Below are 12,457 nucleotides of genomic sequence, written 5' to 3'. Positions count from 1 at the left end.
TATTTTTATAGAACATTTTAAAAAATAAAATGCATGAATGGAGAAATAAAAGACAACATAATATCAGAAAGACATTTTAAACTTCATTCGCTGCAACATTCATGAACCAGTTGAGCTACACCTGCCATCCAACCATAAGGAACTAAGACCCTGCACTGCGAAAAAGAAACAAACCCAAACAAAACAAAAAGCAACTGCGTAATATTGTAAAAATGGAGTGCAATGCTACTACAGAATGCAATAAAATATCAGTGCTGCATCGTCAAACAGCACTTATCAAAATAATTTCTGAAATGTTTCTTCTGAAACACAGACAAAGCAATAAAAAGAGGATATATGTTTATCATTTTAAGCATAACAATGTGAGTTAAGAGCTTAAGAATACAAAAGTACTTGGAATGAATAGTGCTACCCTTTTTTTCCTAAGTAGGCATAAAAATATTTTCATTTCCTTCTTGTTTTTTCATACCATTAATATCAACAAATTTCATTCATTTCATGTTATCGTTTACAACTTTAATGCACACACACAGAAAAAAAGATACCTACTGCAATAGAAATAGTTGCTTCATTACCTTGTTTGCTACATTTGCAAATGTAAACAGCGAGGCAGAGCCAGAACTGACTCTAATGCATGATGGAATATCTTTGTTGCATACGTACACTGTAGAAAATAATTATTCAATATGTCAGGCACCATTATTTGAAATGTAATACATTAATATTTACTAGAAAAATAAGGTTTTTTTCTATTTGTTCTCCCAACTTCTTTAATGAAATAAGTTAATCTGACAGTGCATCCAGTAGCTTGTAATATCTTCTACATCCCTGTGGCAAAATAATAAACTACTGGTTGGGACACTATAATGAAAATGATTAAAGTCAGTTCTTGTACACCCTTGTAGCAAGCATGGAGGCTCGTCTAACAGCACCTTTAACCAATTATTTAATATTTAGTTATTTAGCCCTATTTCCCTGAGCAGTTATGCTGAGGAGCTTTCCCTTCATGGATAGTTTTTAAAAAGCTTTAAGTATTAAAAAGTACTATGAAGACATTTAATGCTACTTAGCAAAAGCTGGTATAAGTCTACTGAAGGGATTGACTGGTATGTATAGCAATGTTAAGCGTGTGGAGAAGTAACCTTAGACTTTAAGGTTTAGAAATGTAATATATTAAAAATATATTAAAATAAAATACAGCAGGTTACCTTGTTCTATGCAAATTAAACCTGGAGTGTGGCTTCTGTATTAGACTTCACTTGCACAAAATGGTTATTCTAGACTAAAGTGTGCCAGAAAGAATGTAGTGATAAAATGGTAGCTAAAAATCAGCTGAGTCTGAGAAACACCTAGATGACATTGCTGCCAAAGCTCTGAGGACAAGGTGATCATAAGGCATGTTGTAGGGCAGAAATTCACCCAAATTAAAGAAAATGACCTTTTAACATCTGTATATTTAACATGTCTAGTTCTTATATACAATGTGCATATGTTCACTATACCCTTGCAGCAGTATATACATATACACATCTTTGCACTCTTGCCAGTTATGTCTCTTACACAACAGCAATTAATTGTCCAGTAAAATTTTCTCAAGATTATTCGCCACGATTCACTGCATTCTGGCTAGCTTTGGTGGGCCGTGTCCCATAGGATTATCTTCCTCCCCTCTGGCCACCATCCAACTGTTCTTTTTTCTTGGTAACCCACTCAATAAAAAGGAAAAAAAAAAAAAAAAAAAAAAAAAAAGGAAAAAATAAAGAAGAAAATGAAAAAAAAAGAAAATAACAAGGGATTTAATATTGGATAAGGCATGCTCTCTATATGAAGTGCTTTATAGGTCTTCACAAGACATTACAAGCTATTGAATTCCCATCAAGGAAACCTATTTCTGTTTAATTGTGCTAAGTGCTAAGGTTTACTCTTTAGGTTTTCCATTCTTTTCAGCTTGTGCATTGTTCCTGTGTAGGCCCCTCTGGATGTGAGTTGTGAAGTCATACTTGTCCGTGCAAAGATGCTGGCATATGCTGCACTGGAAAGGTCCACTGTCACCATGGCAACTCATATGCAAAGCATACATCACTTCATCCAGAAAGACAATGCCACAGTGCACACACTTGGTAGAAAGTTCATCTTGAGTACTTCTATCAACTTTCTCTGTTTTTACTACATTCAAGGGACCTTCATTTTTTACATTTGGTGGTGCCTTACTCTTTTCCTTGGAGGCACCATTTGCAGTTGGCCCAGGTCTGGAATGCTTTATCGCCAAATCTAGAGGAATGTCATTGTCTGATCCGACAGCTGAAAAATGAGGAGGCAGATTAAAGGTGGGATAAGGCACATAGTTTTGGCAAGGATTTGGTAGGCCAGGCACATGACTCAAGTAGTGTGGATTCCCAGGAACAGACAGCTTATATTTACTCCAGAATCTCAGCCAGTCAGCTTCACTCTGAAAGTCATTGTGTACAAATGGAAGTCCAAAAAGTGGGTACTGGTATTTTTCAATAGGGCTTCCAGGTGGTGAATAGTTTGGGTGTTTCGCAGGTCTCATGTATTTTTCTATCGGGCTGCCTCTCTCTGAGCTTCCTTTCCCTTCTGATATCGATGAACTGTTTCCTGGGTCTCCAGTACTTTCCTGAGGACTTTTTATCTGAATGTGCAAAGGTTGCATCCTTTTGTGAATATCCAGAGTTTGGCTGACCAATATTGGCTGCTGAGCAGAATGGCTTTTAGTCAATGAACCTGGGGCCTCATATTTACTGAGGCTGGGAAGCTGAATTTCTCTCTGATGACCTTCAGGTAAATGATCCTCTGACCTCCTCTCTAAGGGGCTTCCATTGACTTGCTCCTCACCGCTACCCCTTTGCTGTTTGTTTAGCTGCTCAGCCTGAAGTGCCTCCGGGTTAAGGCGCTTTCTTGTTCGTCTCCTAATGATCTGCTCACCATTGTTCTGTTTAATGATGTTTAAAGGCCTGGGAGTCTGCATGGAACACACACATAATGAACAAAAGGAAAAAAGAAAGACACATTAAACAAATCTGCAAGATTATGCTCATGCAAATTTATCTTTTCTTTTCTGTAGAGCTATATTACAAGAGACTTATGGGAATGACCAAATTTCAAGCCAAGTGCTGGTCCATGGCCCCTCACGCTAAATGTAAACTAGGAAATGGCTTGTTTTATCAACTTAAGTCAACTGTCATAGACATACTATACCTGTTTACTTAAAAAAGGCAAGAGGTATCCAAGCTGTCAAACTATTTATTACTTCTTATTCCTAAAAAATTCTGGGGGAGATGTGTTGAAAGTGGGTGCTGAGAGCTGGGGATGAGGTGGGAGATGCAAGGCCCTGCGCACTGGCGTTTATTCAGTGCAGCATGCCACCAAAGCTGGTATCGGGCAGGGGTTTGTACAGATAAGAACTGAGCAACACTTACCTTGATACTCACTCTGCTTCGACATGGGTAAAAAACACAAGCAAACACAGGGCTTGCTGACCACCATTGCTGTCACCTAGCAAAAGGGCTGCAAGTCCACTGTGGTGGTGAGTGGGATGATGGTGGCGGGAAAGGGACTAAGAAAGATGGAGAAGAAAGCCCAGAAAAAACTTCTCCTATGCACCAAAAGGTCTACCTGTACTTCAGCACCAACTCCCTACTGTATTTCTTTCTAAGTGTTACTGATGTTGTGCTACTAAGTCATGAGGGAGAGCAGGCATTCCCTGAAGGCAGGGAAAAAGGGATCTGTAAAGAAATAAGCATCTCAAAAGAGGCAGAAGCAAGAACCAAGTGAGGACTTCTGTTTCCTTTTGCTACTACCCCACACCAGCTCATGTTAGGTGCCTTCTTTAAAGAAGAACTGAAAATACCTTTGTGTGAAGAACAAAAATATCTTTTCATGAAGAACAAAAAAAACAGTACAAGGAAGGACTAGGACTAGGACTTTAACAGGAAAGCAATGGTTCCTGAGTGAAAAATGGTGCTGTACCGCCAGTATGTGTTGTTCCACTGGGCAGATGTTAGAGCAACAGAAACTACCTAAAAGACATTCAGTTTGGTGTGCTGGCAGTTGACATTTGTCTTATCCAAATGCACATATAATCCTACTTTGGTTGGTGGTCAGAAAAGTGCCCCTTACTGTATTCTACTTGTATGTTTATTTAGAAATTTTAAAATTGTTTTAAAAAGCAGATTTAATTTTGGCTTACAGTCAATATCCAAAGTAATTTTTGCCTTGAATGTAACTAAATTTTTATATATTCATAACTTCAAACTAGTATAAAAACATCCAGAGCTGGAAGAGCACACATTCTATTATTTGTAGAGACCAAGTTTCTTTCTTGACTTGCCATCTTCCTCTCCTCTTTCACCTATTTATTTCCCTGCAGTTGGCTTATTCTTAATGGTTAACTACGTTTTAGACAGTGCAGCTATTTTTTAAGATTTTACTTTCTATTAAAACACTGAATCAGAAGTAATAGACACTTTTATTTAGATTTTTAATAAGAGAAATTTAAATTTGACAGAAAAACAGCACCTCAACCAGCCTGCTCACATAGATCAAAGCTGAGACAAAATGATGTTAGAAAAAAATTGGAATATTTTCCATGTAAATTCTATTCAGATAAAGTTTATAGTTTGCAGAATCAATAGCCAATTATTATGCATATACATACACTCTTATTTACAACTTCAGTGTAATTTCCTCACTTTTTTATGACAATTGTAACACAGTCATACTGAGATGCTGTGTGAGATGTTACATATTGTTGTTACTCTTATTAAGCTTTAATTTTTACACTACAAACCACTTTCATATGGCCTCCATATAACCCTTCAGTATTTTGGAAATACTTTTAGTCTTACTCTTCACACTACAGGTATGAAGTCTGATTATCAAAGTAGTTAAAAGAAACATCTTCCTACCTTTGACTAGGGACCCTCACACAATTATTTGCAGCTCTGGCTCTTCAAAGTTACATGCCATGAGGAGTTAAAGGCTGTAGGTTCAACTTTCAAATTCTTCAGCATGCAAATGACTGTACTGATCTGATTCAACTAGTCTTTAGATGATTAAAATGCACTATTATGTGGTGAAAGTTATTAATTTTCCTTATTCATAGTAGCAAGGTGCAGATAGAAATATTCTGTATTTGGTTGCAACCAAAGCAGATAGAAGAGTTTAAGCTCACTTCTTGCTTTTCAGTGGGGTATTACATTTAGAATACAGTGGAAACATTGCCAGAACTTTACTTTTAAAATGGCCTATGTCAGATCCTTAATTATATGTTGTACATAATAAATTAAGGATGATCACAAGTATTTTTGCCATCTCCGTATCAACTAGCAATCTCCCTACTTCAAATACATGAGTAAATTTAAAAAAAAAATCAAAAAATTCAACAAACAGTTTATTAAATTATTGTGACTAGACTTCCTAGATACCATGGGAAATTGGAGTGACCTCTCCGTTAGACAATGAAGCAGTCCAAGGATGTGGCCAAGGAATCACTATGGAACAAAATCTAGTGTTCCATGACCAAGTTAGAACTATTATAAAAATGAGGAACAGCATCACAATGATAACGGCCAAATTCATGATTCTGGGGAGAAACCAAATATGAATATAGTGTATATATTTACAGTGAGCTGCTTTTTTTCACTAAAACTATTTTAATAATACAATGTTGGATTATTATTACACATTTCTTAACATAGTTGTTTGGATTAAAGGAGAGAAATGTGAAAAATGTGAGAAGTTTAATGTAAATTACCCCTAGATAGATGGACCATTTTTGAAAACATATTGAACAATTATTCAAGGGTATCACAGAAATAGAAATGTGACTTATAGCAGAAATCACTACCATGTTAACATTCGTCAGTTACTACCATCTAGTAGTATGACATCCGACAAACCATAAATTTTTCTTCTTATTAAATACAAGTGAAAAAGGGACCTTAGGCTTGAGTTAATGAGGATGGTAGTTCTAGACTGTAATAATCCAATCAAAAGGGAGCTAAGAAATGTGCAAAGTTACTATAGGTGATTTTTACTCAGCAATGTAGCAAAATTTAGTTGAACAGTGTCTTTTAGAAGGGAATTGTATTCCCTTGAATTTTTATAGTTTTGGACATTTACCTAATAACTGCATCATCCTAGACCCCTTAATTCAGAAACATATATGACAAATACTTCTGACAAATTTTTCATGAACAGACAGGTAGACAGATAAAAGAAACTTTCATCTTTCTGGTGTCAGCCTAAGGAGTGTCCCTTTGCATGGACTGTCTCAAAAGCTGTCCCAAAGGAGAGATTTGTTTGACTGTTTCAGACTCCTACTTAAAATGGAGTTGCTATCATATCACAACAGAATAAGGCTTAATTAAATTCTTTGCGATTGTTCGGTCAAAGTTCAATTGAAGATATTAATGTCAAATGTCCACTGAATGACAGCTTATTGCTGTGCTTAAACAGTAGAGTTCAAAGATAGTGTCAGCTTCTTGCTTTCGATATGCATAAAACAAATTTGGACACTGTATTCCTAATTATGATGGAAGCATACTGTTTTGTCCTTACTGGTTCATAAGAATGATCTGAGCTATGTGTTTGAATATAAAACTGATTCTTGTAGCTTTTATCTATTCAATAAATTATACTAATAATCATGGTAAGGTCCAACAGTATAGTTCAGAAAAGTATATTAAAAAAAAGGGAAAACGGAGGCTGTAAATGGAAGTTCTACAAATAACAGACTCAAATGTCAAATTAAAAAAAAATAATTAAAAAGTAAAACTGTACATCTTAAAATCTTTGTGGATGCTCACCACTGATCAATTTCCCTAAATTAGATATTATATCTAGAACTTTGAGAGGTCTCCAGGAAGATGATACTTGCAGGAAGACACAGCCAAGATCCTGCCAGAGACTGTACATTAGTTCATCTCCTCCTGCTCAGATGTGTTTTGACTGACTGGGCTGTCCCGGAGTTTAAAAGCAGTTACTGACCTTAGAATGACAGCACATGGCGAACAGTTAACCTTTTAGATTGTCGTGCTACATTTGAAAATTGGAATATTTTTCTGTTTTATTAAGTAGGCTCGTTCGACAGGCTCTTGAGTAAACAGGATTATTTTATGGGCTGTACACAAGACCATTTAGAAGCTTATGTCGCAAATTTAATTTCTGAAAAAAGTTTTTAAAAATGTGCACTCTCAGCCACCACATAGATTTCTGATTTAGGCTCTAAGCCTGAACTGCTGTGTTGCCTTGGCAAACTCCCAAAGGCTGCCTCGGTTTCTATTTCTGAAAAATAGTAACACTTTTTAATTTCATGGGAATGTTGTAAAAATTAATTAATTAGAGTCAAGTCTTGGTCACCTGACTCTCCCATGTGCTTCTATTAAAGACAGTGGGGATAATATTTAACTAGTAGGTCTTAACCTAAAAGATTCCAAGCATTTTGGCGCTGATCCAAGGAAACACTTAAGGATGGCTTTCCTGGACCTGGACCAGAGCATTCAACATCTTTCAGGATCAAGTCAAGTGTCAATAAGATGAAAAGCAATACGGACAGATCATGATTATTACTTATTCCCTGCCTGATCTTGAGGGATGGTGAATCTTTCCCTCACCAAGTGATGAGTGCCATAAAGTGAATAGCTTCCTTGCTGAGCTATTTCAGTATGCTCCAGCAGACTATAAGAACTGTAGAAAAAAGAGCACAAAAACCCTTCCCACCCCATATCTCCAGGAAACTTACTCTCAAGAATAAAGGGGGTAAGATATGTGAAAGAACATAAAAACCATATCAAGAGACATTTTTGATGTAGATGTAGATGTCTAACTTTAAGAACTTTGGTTTTTATTACAAACATGACAACTCTTGAATTTAGAGAGCTTTCATCACAACATATTATATGACTTTAAATGGAATTCCCAGAAAAGAAATAATTTTCTCCTTATTTTGTATCAAAATAATTAAATGCATCACTGGTGATCTCAAACACATCTACCCACAGCATCCCAGCCTGTTTCATAATGAATCACATCTGATCCCAAAGTGACCATTCTGCAAAACCCTGTTAGGAAATTAACTGCAGGCCAGGGAGTGGTACTAATCACACAACCAGACAAGACCACAGCTGCCCAGCTTAGCTGTATAACCCTTTTTTCTGCTGAACAAACCGGTAAGTTCTTCCTACCGAGTGAAGCTTCTGGTAGAGGCCACACGCGTTGCATACATATCCACCATTTGCATTCTTTCTCCAGAGAGAGGTCTTTGTGGTCAGGCAATTGGCACAAAAAACACCCGAGCCTCTACGTCTCTGAAATAGGGAAGAAAAAGGGAAAAAAACCAGGTCAGAGGTGAGTCACATGAGCTGCGAAGTTAGGACAAATCAACACAGGAGTTTTGTCTCTAGACTGGCAACAATGACGGTATAAAACCACACTGCCCATAATGAGGTCAGGTTCAATTGTGCTTAATAGGCACCACTGATTTTCATTATAATTAACCCTAGAGTGATGGATGAGGTGTGTGAAACACCAAAGCCTTTTCAGAATAACAGCTTTAACTTTTTGAACTTCAGGTTTTGTGCATTTAATGATGGTTTCTAAACAGCAAATTCTGAAAAAACCCTTTGGAAGCTGACAGAACATTCCGTAAACTCCCGGTTTCACAACAGATTATTTCTTTTTAGCTTGCTTGATTTAAAAGCCTGATTGGTAACAAGAATTCTGAAACATCACTACTTCAATTAATTACAGTCTGTACCTGCATCATACTAATTCCTTTAACAGAGATTATACATTATTAATTTAATACATGATATTCAGTTCCAGTCTTTCCCACTTACTTCTGAAATCAGTATAAGATACCACATACTTCTATTAGCCCACTATGAGCAAATAAAAGTACAGTATTCTTTAATGAGACCTCTTCTGAGCTTCATTCGAAACCCCAGAAAACACTGTCTCGTCGACGGATAGATTTATTTATTTTATTTTAGTCAGGCAAAGAAGGGTACACTACAACTTTCGTAAATACAAATTGATTTTTAACCAGACTGAGCTGTGCATTCATCAGCTTTCATAATGATCCAGGAATATTTAGAAGTAGACACGTTTATGAGTATTGCTCGTTAAATTTTTTCTATGGAATAATGATTTCATTAAACCTCTCATTTAAACAAAAGTCAGGCTGTGTTTGCGGGCACAAATATTAATAAGCAGGAAATTGAATTCTTTTGCTGAAAAGAAAATCTGAATTTCAACTCTGTTCCCTTTTAGCAAAGGAAGAAAATCCATACGAAACCTTCAGCATCTAAGATAAGAATGAGTAAGTACCGGAAAAAACAGTCTGGGTGAAAAATAATTTTATTATAAATTAAAAATTACTAACACTATAAGTAAAAATTTCAGAGTTTCGTAAAATTTAAGTAATTTATTTAACTTTAGTTTATATTGTAGAAGACTGGTGCTCATGCCAAAAAAATACAATGGTTATAATTGTACTCTGATACATTTCAAATGGAAAGCTTTCTGCAGACATAATTTTGGCTTCAAGACTGGAACACTTTCTTGGCATTGAAAGGGCATTTGATTCATCGGGTGTTTCACAATGTATCACTAAAAAGACCTGGTGAGCAGCCAGTTCCCTATAGGGTAATTTTTCCATCCAGATGCAAGTGCTATCAGAGGCCCTCGTCAGCTAAACTAATTATGATCTTGCATTTGCTGATGCCTGCTCACTCTAACATTCGACATCCTCCATTAATCATCAATACAAGGAAAATGAATGAAACGTAAAGAAACGAGGGCTGGTAAGCTGCACAGCCATAAAATCTGAAATGAGTGCAATAATTTAACAAGATTGGGGAAATGTTTTTAGTGAGCACAAAGTCAGGCTAACAATTGCCCTTTTAAACTAAGAACACAATTTCATTTGTACAGCAGGTTGCGCTACTTTAAAGTGATACAATAAAATCAAGATTGTCATCAAGATAATCTCTCTCTCACCCCCTTACATCATCCCCTACTTTGTCTCTTAAATCAGAAGCAGTAATATATGACATTTTTCTCAATTTAGCAAAGGGAAGAACTAAATGGTGGTTGATGTCCTTCAGCAAATATCTAACTAGTTGTGCATATGAGATGCAACTCGCCGTGGAAAGGTGCACTCGTCTACAAGTACATTGAAGGTCTCAATTCTTTTTGTGGCTGGATTTCCTTGCCTAGCTTCACCTGGCTGCTGAAATATTTTCCATAAGAGTACAATAAAAGCCTCACTAGACTAATCCCAATTTGGTCCACTTGGAGGGTGAGAAGTTTCCAAGCGGAAATGACTGTACATGGCCAGGATTCAGCTATAACTGCAGAACTGTTCCTTTCCATTCCTACTTCTTGTCTGCTGGCCTATAGTTTCTTGGTGTGGTGTATTAACCAAGTGGAGTCTTAATCTGAGTCAGTCTTTCCACCCTTTTATTTCTGTTTGTGTTCCTTGAATTTGGGAAATACCCTCTACAAAGTAATGAAAGACTATTAAAACATAGAGAGAGTGGTCTAGTTTATATGCTGCATTTCTATACATCTGAATAGGGACAGAAGGCATAATTACACTGAAATCTTCATTGAATGCTATGGTGCTAGCATGTCTTTAAAACATTGTCAAAAGCAACTCATTTTTTCTCTTTTTTTTAAAGAAAGATCTGATTCAAAATGGACATTAGTTGCAATGGAATATTACAATGACTATAGCTGACAGCAATTTACAAAATACATAGTAATAGCTATATGTATCAAAATAGGTCTGCTTATTTACTACTTACAAACTATTTATCTGTTTAAAATGTCGAAGTAGTCCAGCAAAATATCCTTCCCTAAATTTAATGCAAAGTATGTAAATTTGACTTTTGTGCTGTTCTAAGTGCTGCATCTGATCTTTTTTGTTACCTTCTCTTATTTCCATATTATTTAAGGACCTTACAGGACAATCAACATTGATTATTTCAATACCAAAGTGTTTCAACATAGCTTACATATACTATACTAATAAATGAAGAATCAAACCATCTCTGGAAAAATTTAAACGCTGTTACTTTGTTGAGCATTATAGATATTTATAGTGGGGACATACAGCTTTAGAATGTATTTCCTGCCACGAAACAGGACTGTGGAAGAATTGGACTCAATATTCTTGACTCCCAGAAGCCACTAACCACAGAATGGACCCGCTTGTCATAAATATACCTCAGAAATTTTGATGATGTCTGCAAGAAAAAATGGAGGGCTTTTTTAAAAGCCTACAATGCCTGTAATCCTCTTATCTTAAACAAATTTTTGTTGCTAAATGTTAACCAACAGTTATACTTCTACTGTTAGTGATGATACTTCTGCATGAGTCTGTTTGGCTTTGCATACTCAGCTTTTGTACTAGTCAATAATACTGGCCAATATTGCTGCTTTTCTGAGTAGTCTCACAAAGAAACAGGCACTTGAGCTCAAATCCAGCAAAGCCTGCGCAACAGCTATGGCCCACAGCCCCCATAAAATGCAGCCATGCACTCAAGTGCTCTGCTAAGCACTACCCTAGCCAGCATTTTCAAGAAATATGTTAGGAAAGCTTTTGCTCTTTTTCTAATGTGAGCTTACTTACCACAGTTAATTTCTTAAATCAGCCCAGTAACATTAAGTCAACACGACCAGTCATGGGAGGGTTTGAGCCACAGAAAAAATGTTCCGTCTGTGATCAATGCCCTAGCACTAGCTGGAGTTATCACTGCAAATTTCCTGTACATCCTTGGTAGAATAAGCCAAAAGGGTTTAAATAACTAAAATATGTACCTACTAAGTCAAGCTCTAATCATCTGGTGCCTTATAGCCACTACAGTACAATCCCAGATCCTGAAGGGGCCGGCACTGCAAAGAGCCTGTCTCTTTTCCATTCCAGTTCCGAAGTCTGGGCATTTAATATCACAGTTGTCTCAAATCACATTAGGCTGAAACTTGGCGCACGTTTTTTGTCAGCCCAGATGTACCTTTTTTTTTTCTTTTTACTTTTTTGGTACTGAAAACTTTATTTAAATCAGTTCAGCTGTTTATAATTTGGAGATTGGCCAAAATTGGGGGGCGGGGGCAGTTTTTCAGATAACTTTCTAACAAATCTACAGTCAGAATGGCTTTGCTCTGGGGAAAAAAAAGTATGCACACATTTTACTATTTTAGTAGTAGCAAAGCAACAAGTGGATTATTATTTTTATGTAGCTAAGTTATGAAAGTTTGCAATTATTCACTGAATATGTCCTGCAGAACTCTCTACTAACTGTTTTCCCTCAGTAAGAACCATGCTGAGAGCATGTAATTGCATAACAACCCTTGATATGCAGAATATTTACTCACATTTTTTATGGTTTCATATCTTGACCGTTTCAAATTGAACAAGTCTGAAACTTGGTAT

The 12,457-nt window shown here is 36.4% G+C and overlaps 1 protein-coding gene across 5 annotated transcripts in view; it reads right to left on the bottom strand.

Annotated features, from left to right (window-relative positions):
* Window positions 1-1,780: 1,780 nt before the first annotated feature.
* The window catches only part of TRPS1 (transcriptional repressor GATA binding 1), a 208,836-nt gene continuing 198,159 nt past the window's right edge, over window positions 1,781-12,457 (bottom strand). For all 5 annotated transcript variants that reach the window (XM_039381452.1, XM_027730561.2, XM_027730568.2 and 2 more), the window contains 2 exons: window positions 8,205-8,327; window positions 1,781-2,980 (listed from right to left, as the gene is read on the bottom strand). In XM_039381452.1, the coding sequence (XP_039237386.1) occupies window positions 1,919-2,980; window positions 8,205-8,327 (1,185 nt within the window). In that variant the 3' untranslated portion in view covers window positions 1,781-1,918. The remainder of the gene's footprint in view (window positions 2,981-8,204; window positions 8,328-12,457) is intronic.

This window comes from Pipra filicauda, unplaced genomic scaffold (assembly GCF_003945595.2).
Source record: "Pipra filicauda isolate LSUMZ 115617 unplaced genomic scaffold, ASM394559v2 scaffold225_size1262401_pilon, whole genome shotgun sequence".
NCBI classification, from domain to species: Eukaryota; Metazoa; Chordata; class Aves; order Passeriformes; family Pipridae; genus Pipra; species Pipra filicauda.
Note: the sequence above shows the minus strand (reverse complement) of the source record. Positions and strands in the feature narration are given on the sequence as shown.